This window comes from Podarcis raffonei, chromosome 10 (genome assembly GCF_027172205.1).
Source record: "Podarcis raffonei isolate rPodRaf1 chromosome 10, rPodRaf1.pri, whole genome shotgun sequence".
NCBI lineage: Eukaryota > Metazoa > Chordata > Lepidosauria > Squamata > Lacertidae > Podarcis > Podarcis raffonei.
In genome coordinates, this window is record NC_070611.1 from 25,092,684 (window position 1) to 25,111,205 (window position 18,522).

At 41.0% G+C, this 18,522-nt stretch overlaps 1 protein-coding gene across 7 annotated transcripts in view; it reads left to right on the top strand.

Annotated features, from left to right (window-relative positions):
* The window catches only part of DOCK4 (dedicator of cytokinesis 4), a 254,753-nt gene that overhangs the window by 151,072 nt on the left and 85,159 nt on the right, over window positions 1-18,522 (top strand). For all 7 annotated transcript variants that reach the window (XM_053407020.1, XM_053407021.1, XM_053407023.1 and 4 more), the window contains 8 exons: window positions 8,555-8,679; window positions 9,167-9,329; window positions 11,824-11,930; window positions 13,316-13,472; window positions 14,389-14,486; window positions 14,604-14,687; window positions 14,781-14,881; window positions 17,033-17,114. In XM_053407020.1, coding sequence (XP_053262995.1) covers window positions 8,555-8,679; window positions 9,167-9,329; window positions 11,824-11,930; window positions 13,316-13,472; window positions 14,389-14,486; window positions 14,604-14,687; window positions 14,781-14,881; window positions 17,033-17,114 — 917 coding nt within the window. The remainder of the gene's footprint in view (window positions 1-8,554; window positions 8,680-9,166; window positions 9,330-11,823; window positions 11,931-13,315; window positions 13,473-14,388; window positions 14,487-14,603; window positions 14,688-14,780; window positions 14,882-17,032; window positions 17,115-18,522) is intronic.

The following is an 18,522-nucleotide window of genomic DNA, read 5'->3' on the forward strand; positions in this document are numbered from 1 at the left end:
GTTGACAAGCCTTTGGATTCTAGTACTCCCCCCCCCCGTCCCCGGTTTAAATTCCCCCTGACCACTAATCCATATTGTCTGCCTGGAATTCTTAAAGACCATAAATCACATTTTCCCCCCGATTCCTTGCTGGCTTTTTTCTTTTTATAATTATTTTTAAAGTTATTTTTAAACCATTTAATTTCCAATCTTTAATAAAGCTCCCCCCATTGTTCTTTCCAAGTTGTAGTCCAGTTTCCTCTTGTTCCGCTGCCAAAACGTTCTAATTCAGAAGTTTAGTAGGTCTGCAGGGATTATTGTTATTCAGGAACAAAAACATACGTTCAGTCCCTTCCTTTCTTCAATAGAAAATTCTATTGTTTAGCTAAACACCCTGTAGACACAATATTGTTTCCGTTTCGCAGCTTTCCCAGAAGATAACCAGTCCTGTAGAATTCCAATGGTATTTTTCCACTTACGACCTTCTTTGTAATGTCCCGAAACTCCTCTAGGGGGATTGTTGTAACTTTGTTTTCTCTAGTCCAAAAGTCCGATTGTTATCCATGTTTTCGCCATTTTATATCCAAGTTTTGACAAATTGTAACAAATTGTAGCAAAATTAACCAGCAAAGTCCTCATAATCAAGTCCTCTTTAAATTTCGGACTTTGACAGCTACTTTGGCAGCTGTCAAAATCTCCTTCGCTTTTCGCCAGGCTCTCTCCTCAATCACCCCGGTTCCCAGGGGGGGGGGTTACGTTTTTCTTCTCCCTCAATTCTTCCTCCAGCACAGTTCTTGTAGTTTCCCATCGTGGAATTCTTAGTTCTTATCAGCAATTCAATTCTTTTTGGACCTTGGTTTCCCAGTCCTTGTTTTGGAAGGTTTACAGTAGGGAGGGGGACTGACTTCCTTTTTGGATCCCCCCCCCGCTCGTATCAAATCCGAAAAAAAAATTCTTTTTTTCTCCTTTTAAACCCGGTTTCCAAATTACTCACGGGTTGTTGTTACAAATCCGAATTCTCAATGGAAGAAGTCAGCGCTCTCCGCCGGATGGCATGCGGCTTCGCTCGGCAGGGATAGCAGAGGACTCAAAGCACCACGCTTCTCCCCGGCACCCGATCCGTAGCCTTTAAAAAGGCTCCTTCACGAGTCGGGAGGGCGCTAGCAGTGCCAGCCGAGTCTCCATGTCCACGGCCTCCGTGGCCGTGGTTTTTAAGGGTCCCCGCGTCGCCGATGCGGTAGGACCCAGCCCCTGCCGAGCAGGCTCCCTCCGGAGCTCGGAGGGAGTCCGCCATTCGGCGATGGCGCCAACCCGGAAGTCTGTTAGGTGGATTTTTAGCTGCTTTACCTGGCTTACTGGTAGTACATGTGAAAAGGATATATGAGTACAGTGTGATGCAGCAGCAAAAAATGCTGAACCTATTCTAGCCTTCATCAACAGAAGCATAGTGTCCAGATCAAGGGAAGTCATAGTACTGCTCTATTCTGTCTTGGTCAGACCACACCTGGAGTACTGTGTCCAATTCTTGGCACCACAATTTAAGAAGGAGATTGAGAATCTGGAATGTGTGGTGGAGGGTGACCAATATGATCAAGAATCTGGAAACCAAGCCTGATGAGGAATGGTTGAAGGAGTTGGGTATGTTTAGCCTGGAAAAGAGGAGACAGAGGAGATATGATAGCCATCTTCAAATGTTGCACTGATGATTTGCTTGTGTGCTTCCCATCGGCATTTGGTTGTTCACTGTGGGAAACAAGTACCGGACTAAATACAACTTTGATCTGATCCAAAAGAGCTCTTACGTTCTTAAACAGGACTATTGTTCCTATATATCATGAGCAAATATAGTTTGCTGGGAAGAGGAAGAAGTGTCAAAGACTCAGCCATAGGCTTCAAAGTGCAGATAGATTTATAATCAGCATCCCAGAGAATATTGTGTTGAAATCATTCTATTATGTTGAATTCACAAATTATCTGATTTTGTATATGACCCTTGAAAGTGTCTCAGATATCAAGGAATTAAACCTTAAAGCTTCTGGTGTTAGTATTTCCTAATCAATTTCCAGCTCTTTTTAGACCCATCCTAGACCCCATTGATACAGTGGGGGGAAAGCCCCCGGAAAATCCTCTTCTCCTACAACAGCAGTAAATATTATTTTCTGCTTAGGGGCCTTTGTAATTAATGAACACTACAGAGCTCAGATGCTGGGTGTGAGCACCATCTACAGGGAAGTATTTTCATCAGATAAAATTCTCCTTGAGGAATTGTGTTATTTGAATCTGTTTCTGTCCTCTCTGTACTCACTGACTCTGTTATAAATCAAGAAGACAAAAAGAAGGTGTTGGATTTGTACAACTGGAATGCAGTTATTTGTTTTAAAGGGCTTACCATTATGAGATTACGCCAAAACTTGGAATGCAAGAGCTGTGCCTTAGATTTTTAACTGTGTTAAGAATTTAATTTCCTGCTCTTTCAGGTATTTGCTGTACATTTGTCTCCTGTTTGTTCACTGTGACTTAATGAGTGTACCTGTACAAATGGGGTTCTGGGAGTACTGTCTCACATTAATTTTTATTGTTGTTACAGTATTCCAGTATTTATATACCACTTTTGAACAAAATAATGTTTCTGAAACAGTTAAACCTGTTTGGTTTTGGGTTTTTAATGAAAATATAAAACAATTCAGGTTGACTCCCCAAAAGGTTTTATACGTCTCAAAAGGAGCATAAATTAACCTCTTGAGGAAGAGGAGAACATTCCACACCTTCACAGCCAGAAAAGCTAACAGAAATGCTACTCCAGAAGGGAGGGTCCCTGGAGCAGAACTGCAAAAACCTGGCATGCTTATACGGGATAAGAGCCTTAAAGGTTAAAACAGCTCTACAGGTGTTCTAGGACAGCTGTGATCAAATTGCTGGATTCCACTTATTCCAGCGTGCTTCCAGGGAGTCACGATATCTAACTGAAAACTCCAAGGGTGCAAAACTCTGGAAAGGACTGCATCCTTGTGCTATGGATGCAGTCTCTGTCCCAAAATTATAAATAAAACCAGGCTGAAAAGGACCAAGAGATGGCCAGAATCATCCGAAAGCAGACTCATTAGTCTCATGAAAGAGAATAATGTTTCACATGTTCTCAGTTCCTTAAGCAAGAGGAACTTCTAAATGTGGCCTTTTACTAGATCAGTTTTCTGGTGACTCTGCATGGATTGGAGAGTCAGTGGTGTTTCATAATACAGTGGTACTTTGGTTGTTGAACAGCTTGGCTCCCGAACAAATTGGCTCCCGAAGTTTGCAAAACCTGGAAGTGAGTGTTCTGGCTTGCGAGTGTTTTTTGGAAGCTGAATGTCCGATGCAGCTTCCGATTGAGTGCAAGAAGCTCTTGCAATCAATTGGAAGCCGCGCCTTGGTTTTCAAAGGGTTTCAGGAGTTGAACGGAACAGAATAAGTTCGACAACCAGGGTACCACTGTACCTGTCTGATTACAAACATACAAACATTCAGCATAGGGGGCAGCCCAGATCTAATCTGTAAAGCATTGTCTGTTTCCAAAAGTAACAACAGGCAGTTGTAAGCTCGCCCTGCAAGGCATCTTCCTGCTACCCAGCAATAAAACTCACCTTTCTTTCTCCTTAGTTGGTTACACTGAAAACTGCCGTATTTTCTCTTCTGCGACACACATACAACAGGCAGAACCCTGTCTCAGCCTCTTCCCTGCCAGGCAGGTTTGCCACAAATTTCAGTAACAAGTACCCACCAGCCTTCGAGGTCATTATGCAAGCAATCAAGCTGTGCGGAAGCCCCAAGAGAGTCATCTCTTCGCTTGACGCAACCCAATATTATTCCCATAATAGTAATATTCTTCCATTCTTGCAGTCAGTAACTTCTTGCTGATTGCAAAGTCTATAAAATTCAATTGGGAACCCCCCCCTTTTACCAGAGTCCTTTGTCACAAAGTTTTTTCTGATTGTGTTAGCTATCGAAAAATAAGTTTAAAGCAATACAGTTAAGTAAATAGGGCTTGAACTATAACCATCCATAAAACTGTTATGATCTGTGGGGAATGTAGCCTGTATTTCAGATGCTGTTTAATTTTTTTTTATATGAATGAAAGTGAGGACGATGCCTCATGTCTGCCAATGAATTTCGGTTTTCCCAAATAAAATCAGCAAATGAACAGGTAGACACTGGTCACACTCGGTTCAATAAGTTCAATAAATGCACAATTACTTTTATCGCAGCCACTCCACTCTTTATTTCTTTTTCCTCCCGTGACCTTGATTTATTGGATTCACTGTGTGTTTTGTCAATAAAGGGTTGAGCTTGGAGTGACAGGGAGAACAATGTGCTCATAATGCAACTGTGTTTGATTTCCATTTTGCTGCTCTGGCAGGAACGCAACCAGCACCGGGGATTTAATGTGGGGTAGCTGTCAGGAATAACTGTTTCACTTTTGCTCTACAGGAGAAGGAAACCTCTGCCCCTTCAAAATATTTTATGGGATTCCAACTTTCATCAGCCCCACCCAGCATGACTAAATGTCAGGAATGATAAGAGTTGTAGTCCAGAAACTTTGCTAACCAGTCATAGTCTGCCAAGAAAGTAGTATGTGTAGTTTAGAATATTCTTTAGAAAACAAAACAAAAGAATCCTAACATTTTACTTTGGAAGACTGTTCCCAAGTCCAGGGAAGATGTCTTTAAAATTTCTGGAGTACAGTGGTACCTCAGGTTAAGAACTTAATTCATTCTGGAGGTCCGTTCTCAACCTGAAACTGTTCTTAACCTGAGGTACCACTTTAGCTAATGGGGCCCGCCGCACCACCGTCGTGCGATTTCTGTTCTCATCCTGAAGGAAAGTTCTTAACCCAAGGTAATATTTCTGGGTTAGCGGAGTCTGTAACCTGAAGCGTATGTAACCTGAAGCGTATGTAGTCCAAGGTACCACTGTATTTAGCTTCTTAGATATTTTATCTTAGGACTTCATTTTTTCAGCGATTGTTGATGATCTTTCTTTTTAAAAAAGGTGGCTATGAACATAATTCAAGTAAAACGAAATAATTTGGTAACTGACAAAAAGTGTCCAATTATCTAAGTTTCCCAACTCTCTTTAAAGGATTGGGGCTCACTTCAAGTAGACCACTGCTTTCTGTGGGGACAAGCTTCTGCCATCACATAACTCCAAGAAGCTTGCACTGACTGCCCATATTCTACCAGGCTTGGTTCAAGGTTCTTGTATTAACTTACAAGGCCCTTAACAACCTGGACCCAGGATATCTTAAGGACCACCTGAATCCTTACATCCCTGTTCAGTCACTGAAGTTACTTTTTTTTGGGGGGGGGTAGGGAGAAGTCACCATTAATCCCCGCACTCAAAGCTCATATCCATCAGGAGCAGTGCATTCAGTACTGCCGCCCCAATTCTGTGGAACTCTCTCCTATCTGAGATAATAGTAATAATATTATCAACAACAACAAGAATAATTTTATTATTTATATGCCACCCATCTGACTGCGTTGCCCCAGCCACTTTGGGCAGCTCCCAACAAAATATTAAAAACACAGTAAAACATCAACCATTAAAAACTTCCCCGAATGGGGCTGCCTTCAGATGTCTTCTAAAAATCAAATTGTTGTTTTATCATCTCATGGAAGGGTGTTCCACAGGGTGGGAGCGACTACTGAGAAGGTCCTCTACCCCTATAACTTCACTTCTCGCACTGAGGGAACCGCCTGAAGGCCCTCAGAATTTCACCTCAGTTGTTTGGGCTGAACGATGTATGCACTCCTTCAGGTATGTAGGGTCAAGGCTATTTAGGGCTTTGAAGGTCAACACCATCGCTTTGGCAGGCTTAGTTGAACTTCTGGTGCCTGATGAAGACTTATTTTATGTCAGCAAGCATTTTAAGTAATGTTTTTTATTATTCTTTCTAATTAATTTTAAACCAGTTTTATCTCTGTTTTACCTTTTGTGATCCTGTATGCTGCTCAGAGACTGCAGTGTTAAGTGGTTTGTGAACAGCTGAAATATGTGAATGCACATTGATCCATGTACATGGTGTGTATATGTTCTGGGACCATGGAATACCAATTCTACATGGACTGCCAATCTGTGTGACAAATTATTCACGTTTCCAATTACATCCTAAAGCATATTGAATCATCAGTAATTACCTTACCAGAGGGTGGAGGCATTTCAAGATGGCCTACATTTGTAATATAGGGTTGAATCCAACACAGCCACTGTGTGAGTGCAACATAGTTCTGCTCTCACAGCGTGACTTTCCCTTCCTCTCCTCTCTGCTACCCTCCCAGTAGCCTGTCACATCTCCTCAAAATTTGCCCCACTGGGTTGGGTAAGCCTCTAGAGCATAATTTGGGGAGTACGTGGGGACTGCAGGTGGGGAGGAGAGGGATGGGAAGCCCCATTGTATGACTGAAACACCACTTGCACAATATTGGAGCCCATAGTTTTTGATGTTGAAGTATTTTGTGATAGGGTACAATGGGAAGGGGGTGTTCATTGTATTAATGATAACGTCTTGTGCATACAACATACATTGGATGGCTGGGCACCATAACAAATTGGGGGTGTTTGTTTGCCTACCATTTGCGCCTATATCTTGGGATATGAACCTGGTTGTTCCTAACTGCTGCAGACAAGAGAGAGGTGCCACCATTCTTTGTTGCTATGTGAGCACATACAAAGTCTTCTTACCAAGCTTCTCCACACAGGCAGGCAGTAGCTATGTTACATCCTTCTCTCCAGCTGTTTGGAGTCCTATGTATTGACCTCTCTCTTTCAGCTTTTTCAAGCCTTTTTCAAATATTCTGTGTCTGCTCTTATTAGGTATTCTATTGGGAACTCCTCCTTTATATATCTACACTCACTAATTGCCAAATGGCTTTTTTTGAATTGAGATTTGGGCTTTGTATTGGTATATACATCTCTGGGCAAATGCATGCATGCTTTGTTTAAGATCTAGTATGGCTATAACAGATTTACACGAGGAATGGATTATGAAGTTATTTCCAGCTTGAATGAGTCTTGATTGTTTTGTGTCTTTAAGCATAGTATTCCCAGTCACTTTAATATTATCTGCAGCATTAATTAAAATGCTTCCGGCTGTGGAATGATGATTCTCCCCCTTAAAATAATACATACAAAATTAGCAACCGGCTTCTAAGACACATACTGCTCTTGTCCTTTGTTCTGTTATAGAGCAATTATTGAAACACAGTTCGCTGCATAGTAGAATTTATTTTGTTCATAGTGCCTGTCGTAATATATTTTTATGTATTAAACAGGATTGTAACCTGGTTAAAGAAAAGTTACTTGAAAGGACCTCAGCTGATTGCATGCTCGCTCCTTCCTCACTCCACCATACAAACTGCTTCATGCAGAAATAGTTGGCTTAACTAATACCTTCAGCTCCCCTCACCCATCTTTCCCCCTTTTCTTTTTTTTAAGATGGGTGTGTGTGCTTTTTTCAGCCCAAGGACCAGATCAAGAACTGGCTCACTATCCACAGGCCATTTAGGGCAGATGGGTAGTGCTCTCAGCTGATAGGCATTGGCAGTGGGAACCTTTGAAGTTGTCCATTTGCAAAGTGCATTTGCAAATGAATGTTTCACCTTTGTGGACCAGCAAAGAAGAAGAAGAAGAGGAGTTTGGATTTGATATCCCGCTTTATCACTACCCCAAGGAGTCTCAAAGCGGCTAACATTCTCCTTTCCCTTCCTCTCTCACAACAAACACTCTGTGAGGTGAATGGGGCTGAGAGACTTCAGAGAAGTGTGACTGGCCCAAGGTCTGTGGAAGAGCAGGGACACGAACCCGGTTTACCAGATTACGAGTCTACCGCTCTTAACCACTACACCAAAGCTCCCTGCAAAGGAACGATATTGCTTTGCAGACGCGGTTTGATTTCAAAGCTCATCTGCAAATGGACAACTTCCTGGGGCTCACTGACGGACACCATCAGCAAATCCCTCTTGGCAAGGAACAATTGGGAGTGCACCTCCCACCCACCCCATTTCCAGAAGAGATGCCATCTGTATGTTCAGCTGACGTGGAAAAGAGCTCTGTGTGCATACAGACGGGTGTGTGTAGTGCAGAGGGACCCTGACTGAGCCAAAGGCCTCCCTCACATACATTGGTATTCATAGTTTTCTACCTTGCACCAATGGAGTCCTATTGCTGCAAGAGTGTTGTTACACCAGCATGGTTTTGCCAGCTTAATGTACAAGGGGTTTAGGATGAACCTTACCCTGTCCGGTGGGCATGTGCCTGAGAGGGGGTCATGCTCTGATTATACAATTCTTGCAGAACGGATCCATCTCATCATTACTATTAACACTCTCTCTCTCTCTCTCTCTCTCTCTCTCTCACACACACACACACACACACACACACACACACGGTGTGATTCCAGAGTAAATTTTATCTAGCACTCCTTCCTCCTGGGCTTATTACCCAATTTTGTATTACTTTATTTTGCTATTTAAAGCTAAGATCAAGGCTGTGTTGTTTCTGCTTGGGTTAATCTTCAACTGTTTCTTTCCCTCTCCTGCAGGTGAAATGAGGAATGACTTATATATCACAATAGAAAGAGGAGAGTTTGAGAAGGGAGGAAAAAGTGTGGCTAGGAATGTAGAAGTGACAATGTACATTGTGGACTGTGGTGGTCAAATCTTAAAGGTATTTTTCTTCTTCAAGCTTTCTCCTTAACCTTTCCTATTGTGTATTTTATTCTAAATGGTAACCTTCTGCAATCAATGACAACCCATAGATTTTATAACAATGTACACAGTCCAGCTATCCAATAGAGAGAAATATGTACACTAGGTATTCATGGGGTCATAATCACAGCAATCAAGCACACAAATTGCAACTTCTAGTTAGGCCTACGCAGCTTGTGTGACCAAGCTAAATGCAGCCCATGAATTATACCATGGCCTCCTGGACCTTCATAACCTTGCTTCTTTTGCAGTCCCAGGCAGGCCAAAAAATAAATAAATGAGGGAACCTTATTGAGCCTTTGCTCGAGACTGTCAACTTTGCTTGAGAAGGTCAATGAAGGGTTGGCAATGTTCCGTAGATGCTTTTGACGTCTTTTTTCCAGAGTCCGTGTTAATTTTGGCTCTAAAGTAATGCCTTTAACCTGCTTTCTTTCTCTCTTCATCAGGATTTTATCTCTTTTGGCTCTGGAGAGCCACCAGCCACTGAATTTCACTCCTTTGTGCTTTACCACAACAACAGTCCCAGGTGGGCTGAGCTGCTGAAACTTCCTATTCCTGTGGATAAATTCAGGGGAGCTCATCTTCGCTTTGAATTCCGACACTGTTCCAGTAAGACCTATTCATAAGTTGTAGCGCTTTGGAGTTGCACTAGGCAGTCTCGGAGCTTTTCAAATGCTTTTCGTGCGCACTGACTTAAGACAGATTTTCTACTCTTTGCAGCTTACTGGGAGAGGGAATCACATTTGAAAACCAGCTATCCACTGGCATTAACAGCTTTGCCTTAGCACTATCCTGCAGAAAGGGATGGGTTTTCTTCCATAACTATAGAGTGTATGAAACTCTTTACCAGGCTACAGGTATTTGTAGCTGTAAAGGTTTTCCTCAATATCTCTGCCATTATTATTTGCCTTTCTGATAGTATTTGTTTTACCTAAATACTTTTCACCCCTATGAGGGTTGGATGTAAATGACAATTCTATCAAACACAGTTGAGAAAAAGTATCTGAAATTCTGTAAGCTAAAAGCTTCCTGCCTACACAGACTGCTAGGGGATATAATTGAAGGTTCTAGAGCAGGGGTGTGTTCCTCCAGATGTTGTTCGACTCCCAATTCCCATATTCTCCACAGGCTCCCCCAGCTTTGTTCTAGAGCAGGGGTTCCCCAGCTGTGGTCTGCAGACCACTATTGGTCCACAAGCTTTATTCAGGTGCTCCATGGCATGTCTGTAAAAATACAATTAAAAATCATACAGCACCTAGCATAGCACATTACAAGCAGAAATAGCATTATGTGGTCCACCATGACCTCTGGCAATTTCCAAGTGGTCTGTGTGGGGAAAACTTTGGGAACCACTGTTCCAGAGAGTTGCAAGGGTTGTGGGCTCAAATAATAGAATTATTAGGGAAGTGACATGTTTATTCCATGAGGTAAAACAAGAGCACAGAAATAGGAGCAAGTAGGTGATTTTTCCCCTAGAACATTTTACATTTTTCTTTTCTTCAAAGCAATGTAAGGTGATATTGAAGGAGAGCCACAATTTACAGTTTTAGAAGTCTTTGCCTTCTCTTCTTCAGATCTCTTACATTTGTATGTGGTGAACAAAATGGTCTGAGAATACAGCTTGCTTCTCCTTATCTCTTGCATTCTTGACTGTTGTGGAAAGGGATTGTTTAAAGATCTCTGCAGGTATTAGCTAGCTAGGATTTATTCAACTCTTTTAGTGACCTCAAGATCTGACTTTAGATTAGTTTCTAGTTTGGCTAGGATATAGATGTCTTTCATCAACTTTTCTTAAAAAAAACATCACAAATAGTGATGTAAGTACAGAGTATTGCTCTTATGTTCCTAGCAAGCTGGCGCTTTTAAGCACGCTTACTTGAAAGTAAGTTGTTTTGAATTTGAATTTTCTTGCATTTTAAATATATCCAGAATCAGGGTAAGTATTTTCAAAATAGTTGGTATAATTCTGTAATTTGGATGAGTCAGGGATTGTGCTCAGTAAAGAAAGATGAATTGGAATGACACGTTATTAATTATTTTAGAACCGATGCTGCCATAAGGAAGTAGCTGCCTACAGTATTTTTGGGAATGATTCCGATCCTGGCCATGAACTATTTTCTGCATAGATTTATGCCATCATGTTGGCCTAGTTCACACATCATGAGAAGCTATACTTCGTCTTCAGCCATGGCTTAACTGTGAATGTACCTCCCCCTGCTGCATAGGTCCCTCTCCACCTTACACACCCACACAGCCATACTCACACCCTGTGCCTGTACAACACAAACAAGCCATTGTATGATATCACATTGTCCAAACCTGGACCACAGTTTGTTTTAAACAAACTAACCATGAACACTAAGCCAGAAATCAAGTTCTTGGTTTATTTCTGACTTAACACTCACATAGTTTCAGTGTGGACAGCATGGCAAGCTGTACTGTGTATTGTTTGAGCTGCCCAGGCGCCATGCATGCTGGGAGAAAAGCCGCCTGCGGGAGCTACGCAACGGGGCAATGTACATGTAAGACTAAGACATACTGGCTTATCACAACATGGAGATGAGGCCATTGTAAGTTTCCTCCTTCACACTCCCATGCTCCTGGCAGCCTTTGTTAGTCTCAGTTTTAATTGAAGCATGTCCAAATGTGTCCTATCACATTGCTTTCTGTATGAGTTGTGGCTGTTTGCTGGATTGTGTCCTATTAGTAGTTTTGTAGGTTATGGATTTCTCACTATGGCAGAGGGCCTTCTCTGTAGTGGCGCCCACCCTGTGGAACGCCCTCCCATCAGATGTCAAGGAGATGACCTTTAGAAGACACCTGAAGGTGTCTTCCCTGTATAGGAAGCAGTTTAATGTTTTATTATGTTTTTATGTATGTTGGAAGCCACCCAGAGTGGCTGGGGAAACCCAGTCAGATGAGCGGGGTACAAATTATTATTATTATTATTATTATTATTATTATTATTATTATTATTTTCATTTCTGACTTTTGGTTGTGGATGAGTGCCAAGTTATATATGCAACTCTGCTTTCGCTGAATCTATGCATTCTCATTTCCAGCCTGGAATATGGTGGATTTTTAATTTATATATGTGTTTCAGCAAAAGAAAAGGGGGAGAAGAAGTTGTTTGGTTTTTCTTTCGTCCCTCTGATGCAGGAAAATGGAAGGACACTGCCAGATGGCACTCACGAGCTCATTGTGCATAAGGTAATTTCCACTGGAAAGCAGAGGGAAATGTGATTTATTCAAGAGAAATACTCCAAATGCCTAGGGCTGCCCTTAGATTTAGGCAGATTGAATCAGCTGCCAAAAGAATGCTAGGCTTGTCATTGTGCAAAATATCCTCTCATTTTATCCTTTCAAGCTTATGTTATTGGCTCTTTAAATCTTGTTATGCATTTCAATGCAGTACCTCGTACTGTGAAATTTCCTTATTAAATACTGCTCCTGTTTTGCTAACGTGTTGCATCTAGGTTGGCCAAATTCCCAACATTATCTAGAAAGTTACTCTCTCTCTCTCTCTCTCTCTCTCTCTCTCTCTCTCTCTCTCTCACACACACACACACACACCCTTTTAGCCACACTGAAATTTCTGTGCATTTGCACGCACGAAAATGTTGCCTGTGTATCTTCTCCCTGATAACACCGCATGTGCTTAGCAACGGTGTGTGTGTTTTTCCCAGTTGGTCAGAGCAATGAAAGTTGTATGATTTAGGCAGTTGATATGGGCTAGAGCTGAGGACACCAAGGGCTTCTCCCTCTTGTCCTGCTGTTTTCCCTCTGGGAAAATCACTCTTTTGCGCTCAATCGGAGCAAACAGCAATTGGGTGTATTCCGATTTAGAGCTAAAGAGTGGGCTTTCCCAAGGGAAAGGATCGTGGCAAGGGGGAAACCACTCAGACCCATGCCTAGAAAGTGTGGGTCAAGTGGAAAACCACTCAGACCCATGCTTTCTAGGCATAGGGCAAGCGAAAGTGTGTACGAGCCCCCAATATGAAATAATGTAAGGCCGGAGAGAAGAAGATAGCAGTAATCAAGATGAAAGCTTACCAAGGTGTGGACTACAGGGGGCAGACAGGAAGGACCACTTGCCTGTAACTGGACTGAATATAGGAGACAAAGGGAAGAAGACTCAAAGAAAAGCCATAGCTATGTACCTGTTAATAGGATGGATGGTGATGTTAGCAGATAATCAGAGTCAATAGACAGAGGGTGAAGTGAGAAGAAAGGTGTCCTATGTCTTCAGTTTATTCATCATGAGTCAACAACAAAGCATTTGAGTAGAAATATCAGAGGGGCACTTTAGAGTTGTGGGGCTGGGATGAAGAGAGATAGCAGAACTGGGTACTGAAAGTGTGTGGTATTGAATGACGCGGGATGTAATGAAGTCACCTTGGGACAGTGTTTAGAGAGAATATACAGTACTAGAGGGTTAGGAACAGATCATGAAGGAAACCCATTGGGAAGAGGTAATTAGCACATTATGCCATTCTCCAAAGAAAAACAGTTTTACGTGACAGCTTTGTGCTACGTTTTTATCTCATTTTTATATAGCAAGTTGAAATGCAAACTTAACTTAATTATTCCCCCAGTGTGAAGAAAATGTAAGCCTTCAGGATTCTAGTCGCTACCTCAAATTCCCCTTTTCAAAGGGGCATCTCCTTTCAAATAACCACCAAGCAGTAAAAACCACTAAGGAATCATTCTGGATAACATCTTTCCTGTGTTCGACTAAGCTTACACAGAACGGTAAAGTAAAATGTTGGTTATTAAAACAGTGTAACAGCCAGTTAATGTAACAGGTGAGGTTCTTGAAATCGGGATATGCTTCTAACATGTCATTTTAATCTTTGCAAGATAGACACAAATGATATTGAATAAACCATTGGTTTTATCAACACACTATTAAAGGAATTTGTGGGACTATTTGAGAGCAAAGTAAAAGCTGACATAGGTTGAATGTAGTGAACCTGGAATCAAAAAGTACTGTTAGATTTGCCTATTAATTGTTCTCTTGCTTTTTAAAAGCAATATCCTTATAATTAATGTTAATTAATTGCATTAACAGCTTGTTTTAGGGATAGGTAAACATCCTAGTAGGGATCAGGATACAGTCACGACTTTGGTGTGGTTATCTGTTAGGGCTAGTAATCTTGTCTATGCATTAAGCATAGCACACCAACAGATCTACTGAAATACAGCAAGCCCACAATTTACATACATTTAACTTGTGCGCGTTAATCTTTACATACTTGGCAAATAAAAATAATAAATAAATAAAAGGGGGGGAGAGGACATCTAGGAAAAAGACTTCAGCAATCCCAGTCGCTTTTGCACCCAATGTGTTTTGTGTATATGCAATTTTGGCTATGGGCATGATTACCCGAACGTAACCTCCGCATAAGTTGCAGACGTACTGTACGTGGAATTTTTTTAAAAAGACAAACGTTTGCCAGTGTGATCTATTCATAAGTATGTTTCATTAGGTTCAGTGGGATTTAGCTGCTGATAAGTGCTGTTGATGACACTTTGACACGCCTAACTTTTGCTGGGTTGTGTCTGTTGCCTTTTCGCTCCCCTACTCCCACATCATGTAGATAAATCACACATTTGTTGCATCTCTAGCTATACACTGTCTCTGTTGCTCTGTGTCTTTGCTTTGTAGGAGACATGCTTGACCTTCTTAAGTGGCGAGCCCACCCAGAAAAAATTGCCGGCTGCCTCTCAAAATTGAAAGAAATTGATGGGTCAGAAATAGTAAAGGTAAAGACTCTTTTCACTGTTTGTTTTGCATTCGTAGAGAAATGTAATTTCCCCAACAGGTTATATAATAAAGAAAGCTTATTAAATATGTATTTCTTAAATTTCTCTTTCATCAAGTTTCTCCAAGATACACTGGACACTTTATTTGGAATTTTAGATGAAAATTCTCAAAAGTATGGCTCCCAAGTATTTGATTGTTTGGTAAGGTATACTTAATTATTCCATACAGTCTTATTTTAATTTTGGAAGTTGACTTCCAAAAGCACTAATAAACACCACTGTTGTTATTCTTAGGTTCACATAATTAATTTGCTGCAGGACAGCAAGTTTCACCATTTTAAGCCAGTTATGGACACCTACATTGAAAGCCACTTTGCAGGAGCACTTGCATACAGGTAAAGGTATATACACCCACCCCACTTCTGTGATTGTGATCTGTTTTATCAGTTTAGAATTTACAATTGTTAATTGTTGTAAGCTGCCATGGGACCTGCTGGTGAAGGGCAGGCAGTATGTGTAACAGTAGCACAACTAAATGGTTGCACATTGTACAATGACTGGTCATCTAATTGACTGAAGGTAGATTAAATTAACTGATCTAAATAAAAGGGCAGTAGATCAAAATAAAAGTCCAATGAGCTGATAAATTGATTGAGAATATATATATGAGAGAGAGAGACTATCAGCTTGAAATCAGTTCAGTTCTACTATTTCCATTGCCATTAAATGGTTTTCTACTTTTTGCCATAATGCTGTGTAATGCATATGTGACCCTTAAAACAAACCCTAACCGTGTCCTAACACCTAGAAATACCATATTTTTCGCTCTATAAGACGCACCAGACCACAAGATGCACCTAGTTTTTGGAGGAGGAAAACAAGGAAAAAAATAATATTCTGAATCTCAGAAGCCAGAAGAGCAAGAGGGATCGCTGCACAGTGAAAGCAGCGATCCCTCTTGCTGTTCTGGCTTCTGAGATAGCTGTGCAGCCTGCATTTGCTCCATAAGACGCACACACATTTCCCCTTACTTTTTAGGAGGGAAAAAGTGAGTCTTATAGAGCAAAAAATACGGTACTGAATTGTAAAACGTAAGAGGAAATATTTAACTGTAAAACGTAATTGTAAAACAACCAGGTCTAGATTCTGATTTGTGGTGCATTTTAAAACCAGTTTCCTGGTTTGGATGTTGTGGTAGTGAAACTGGCTTAACAAACCCTGGGCATCTTCAGTGAAGTTGGGTGCTCAAGGACAAGAGGGGAAAAGACAAGGAGGAAGTGCAAAGATACATGGCTCATTCTCTTCCCTAGTTACAGGAAGGGAGGCTGTGCGCAGAACAGAATTTGTCCAGTCAGTTTCTAGGTGGCAGATACATTTCCGGTCTCAAGTTAGGAGGCCCCAATGGGAGGATTTCCCATGGCTAAACAGTGGTATTTGTAAATGCCTTTTGGGGCAGTCCTAAAGCTGTGCCCCTCTTGGTTTCTGGAGCACATAACCAGATCAAGGCTATTTCAAAAAGAAACAATTAGCAGATCAAAGGAGATAGTTGAAGGAATGCCTTCCTATTGTTCTGGGCGGGAGATACATATCTACGTTAGACAGATACATCCTGCTTCTCTGTTGCCTTGGGGCTACACGTAAATTTACCACTTAACATACACGCTGTGGACACGAAGCTTAGATTGGAGTCTCATGTAAAAGGAGAAATGCATTAAACTTTACAGCCCTTGATCAAAATCGGCTCCCAAGGAAGAGATATTTATATCTAAGGACGCGCTTTTTGTCACAGAGTGTAAATTTAACTGTAGGCTTTCTGGATAGTTGCCAGTATTTTGTTTGTTAAATTTCCCTTGCTAGGGATGTTTGCAAATTTTCATAGCTAGCCAAGCGCATTGACCATAGGGACCTAAGACGCTATCTTGCAATGAGTCAGATCATTGGCTCATCTAGTTTGGTGTTGTCTACACTTAGATCAATCTTGCCTTTGCTGACTGCAGGAGGTCTTCAGGGTTTCAGCCAGGAGCATTTCCCAGCCATATCAGGAGATGCCAGGAATAGAATCTGGGACATTCTGCATGCAATATGTATTCTCTTTCACTGACCTAGAGTCCTGCGTCTAAAGCAAGGTTTCTAAAACTTGGGCCCCTAGCTAGCAGGACCAGTGGTTGGGGATGATGGGAATAGTAGTCCAAAAACAACTGGAGACCCAATTTGGGAAACTCTGCTCTCAAGACACTCCTGTGAAATGAAACTGTAAACAACAAAATCATATTTTTTTTCTAAGTATCCAAAAATATAATGGGATCTTCTTTTGTATTTGCTCTTTAGTGGCATTACTTTGAGATTCCAACCTAAGCTTGCCATCTAATATTCATTTACCTGGGACATGGCGCCACTGAATGAAATTTAGTTTACAGTAGATACCGCTAGGACTGCACTATAAATTACTTACATTATTTTGATCTGCTTTAGACGTCGTGTAATCCAGTGTGTTATTTAAGTCTTTCACACTTCAGCCTGGAAATAAATTTTGTGTTATACTCTAGAGACCTCATAAAGGTGTTGAAGTGGCATGTTGATCGGATAACAGAAGTGGAAAGGCAAGCACACAACCAAGAAGTATTAAAGGTAACACAGTTTGTCAGGGGAGTGTGTAATCTTGCTTGTATCTCTCTATATCCACATGAATTTATGCCAGCTGAAGTTACTAAGACATGGAACGAAGATAGTATAAGGTTGTGTCTGCTTGTGCAAGGGCACTTGTCCACTTTTCCTTTTAGTTGTAGGCTCCGTGCATCCTTCAAATTTGTCTTTGAAGCATCAGATTCCCTCTGGAGTAACTTTTAGGAGAAGGATGCAGCTGGCAGAAGGATAATGGGACCCATCCTGCTGCGAGTGTGTGCATGGAAATGCTTTGTGCGTTGGTTGGGTGGTGGTGGTTTGAAGTCAAACAACTGGTGTGCACATAATACTAAACCATGGGTGAGCACTATGTGGACAGTCCTTAATAACTAACCATGGTTAGTTAAACAAGCTAGCCTCATAACCCATGGTTTGAAGTTGTTTTGTTTCACAACTAAGTATTCTTTGCTGTAAACCAAGATTCCTGCTTTGTGCATAATGCTAAACTGAGATTCTCTGAAATGGAAATGAAACCTGGCAGAATTCCTCCTCTTGACTGTACAGGCAGAGTAGGCAGGCAAGTGGAGTTGATAAGCCCAACCCTTTGCCTGAGCTCATTGAAGCTCATTTGCATAGCAACAAACCATGGTTAATTGCTCTTAACATGTGAAACTAAGTACAAACTCAGCTCACTCACAGAATGACACAACCCTTTTTGGAAATCTGGCATGCATGTAGAAAGTAATAGATGATATTCACGTGAATTTTTGTCCATTTGTATTTGTTTGTTTCCATGTTAATAATGCAAGCCAATTTATGGAGTTTTAGACTTAGCTAAAACCTGCGTTAGATGTCCTTCAATGACTGATATACCCAAAATACGTAGCTCTCATAATTCCATCAGTGATGCAATATAATAGCAATAGAACAAGAAGAAGCTACTAAAGTTCCATAGATGTATGGATAAGAGCATAAACCAGCGCTTGATGCTGTCAATTAATTGTAGGACATAAATTTTAAAATACAGGAGCAAATTGGCTAACATTTTGTATTTGAAAACTGAAAGTAAACAATTTTGCCATCATTTCAAGGGATTTGCATTTATTTTCCTGGTGAAAAGATTGTGAATAAAAGAAAATTGCTTAATAGCTTTATAGACACAAACTGTTCAGCTCAGAGGATTTTTTAAAGGTTTCATTATGATAAAGAGATCATATAACAAGTACAATAACATTATAAAACACTCCAGTAAAAATTAGCTCTGATGATTTTAAAAGTTTTTGGTTTTCCCCCCCAAATTACTTCATACTAGAAACCAAAAAATTAGTCACAGAATGTGAAAGTACAGAATGAACTGGGTATTTATGGGTCACAGCCTATAGCAATGATTGGAGAAAATTCTTCATGGCCATGA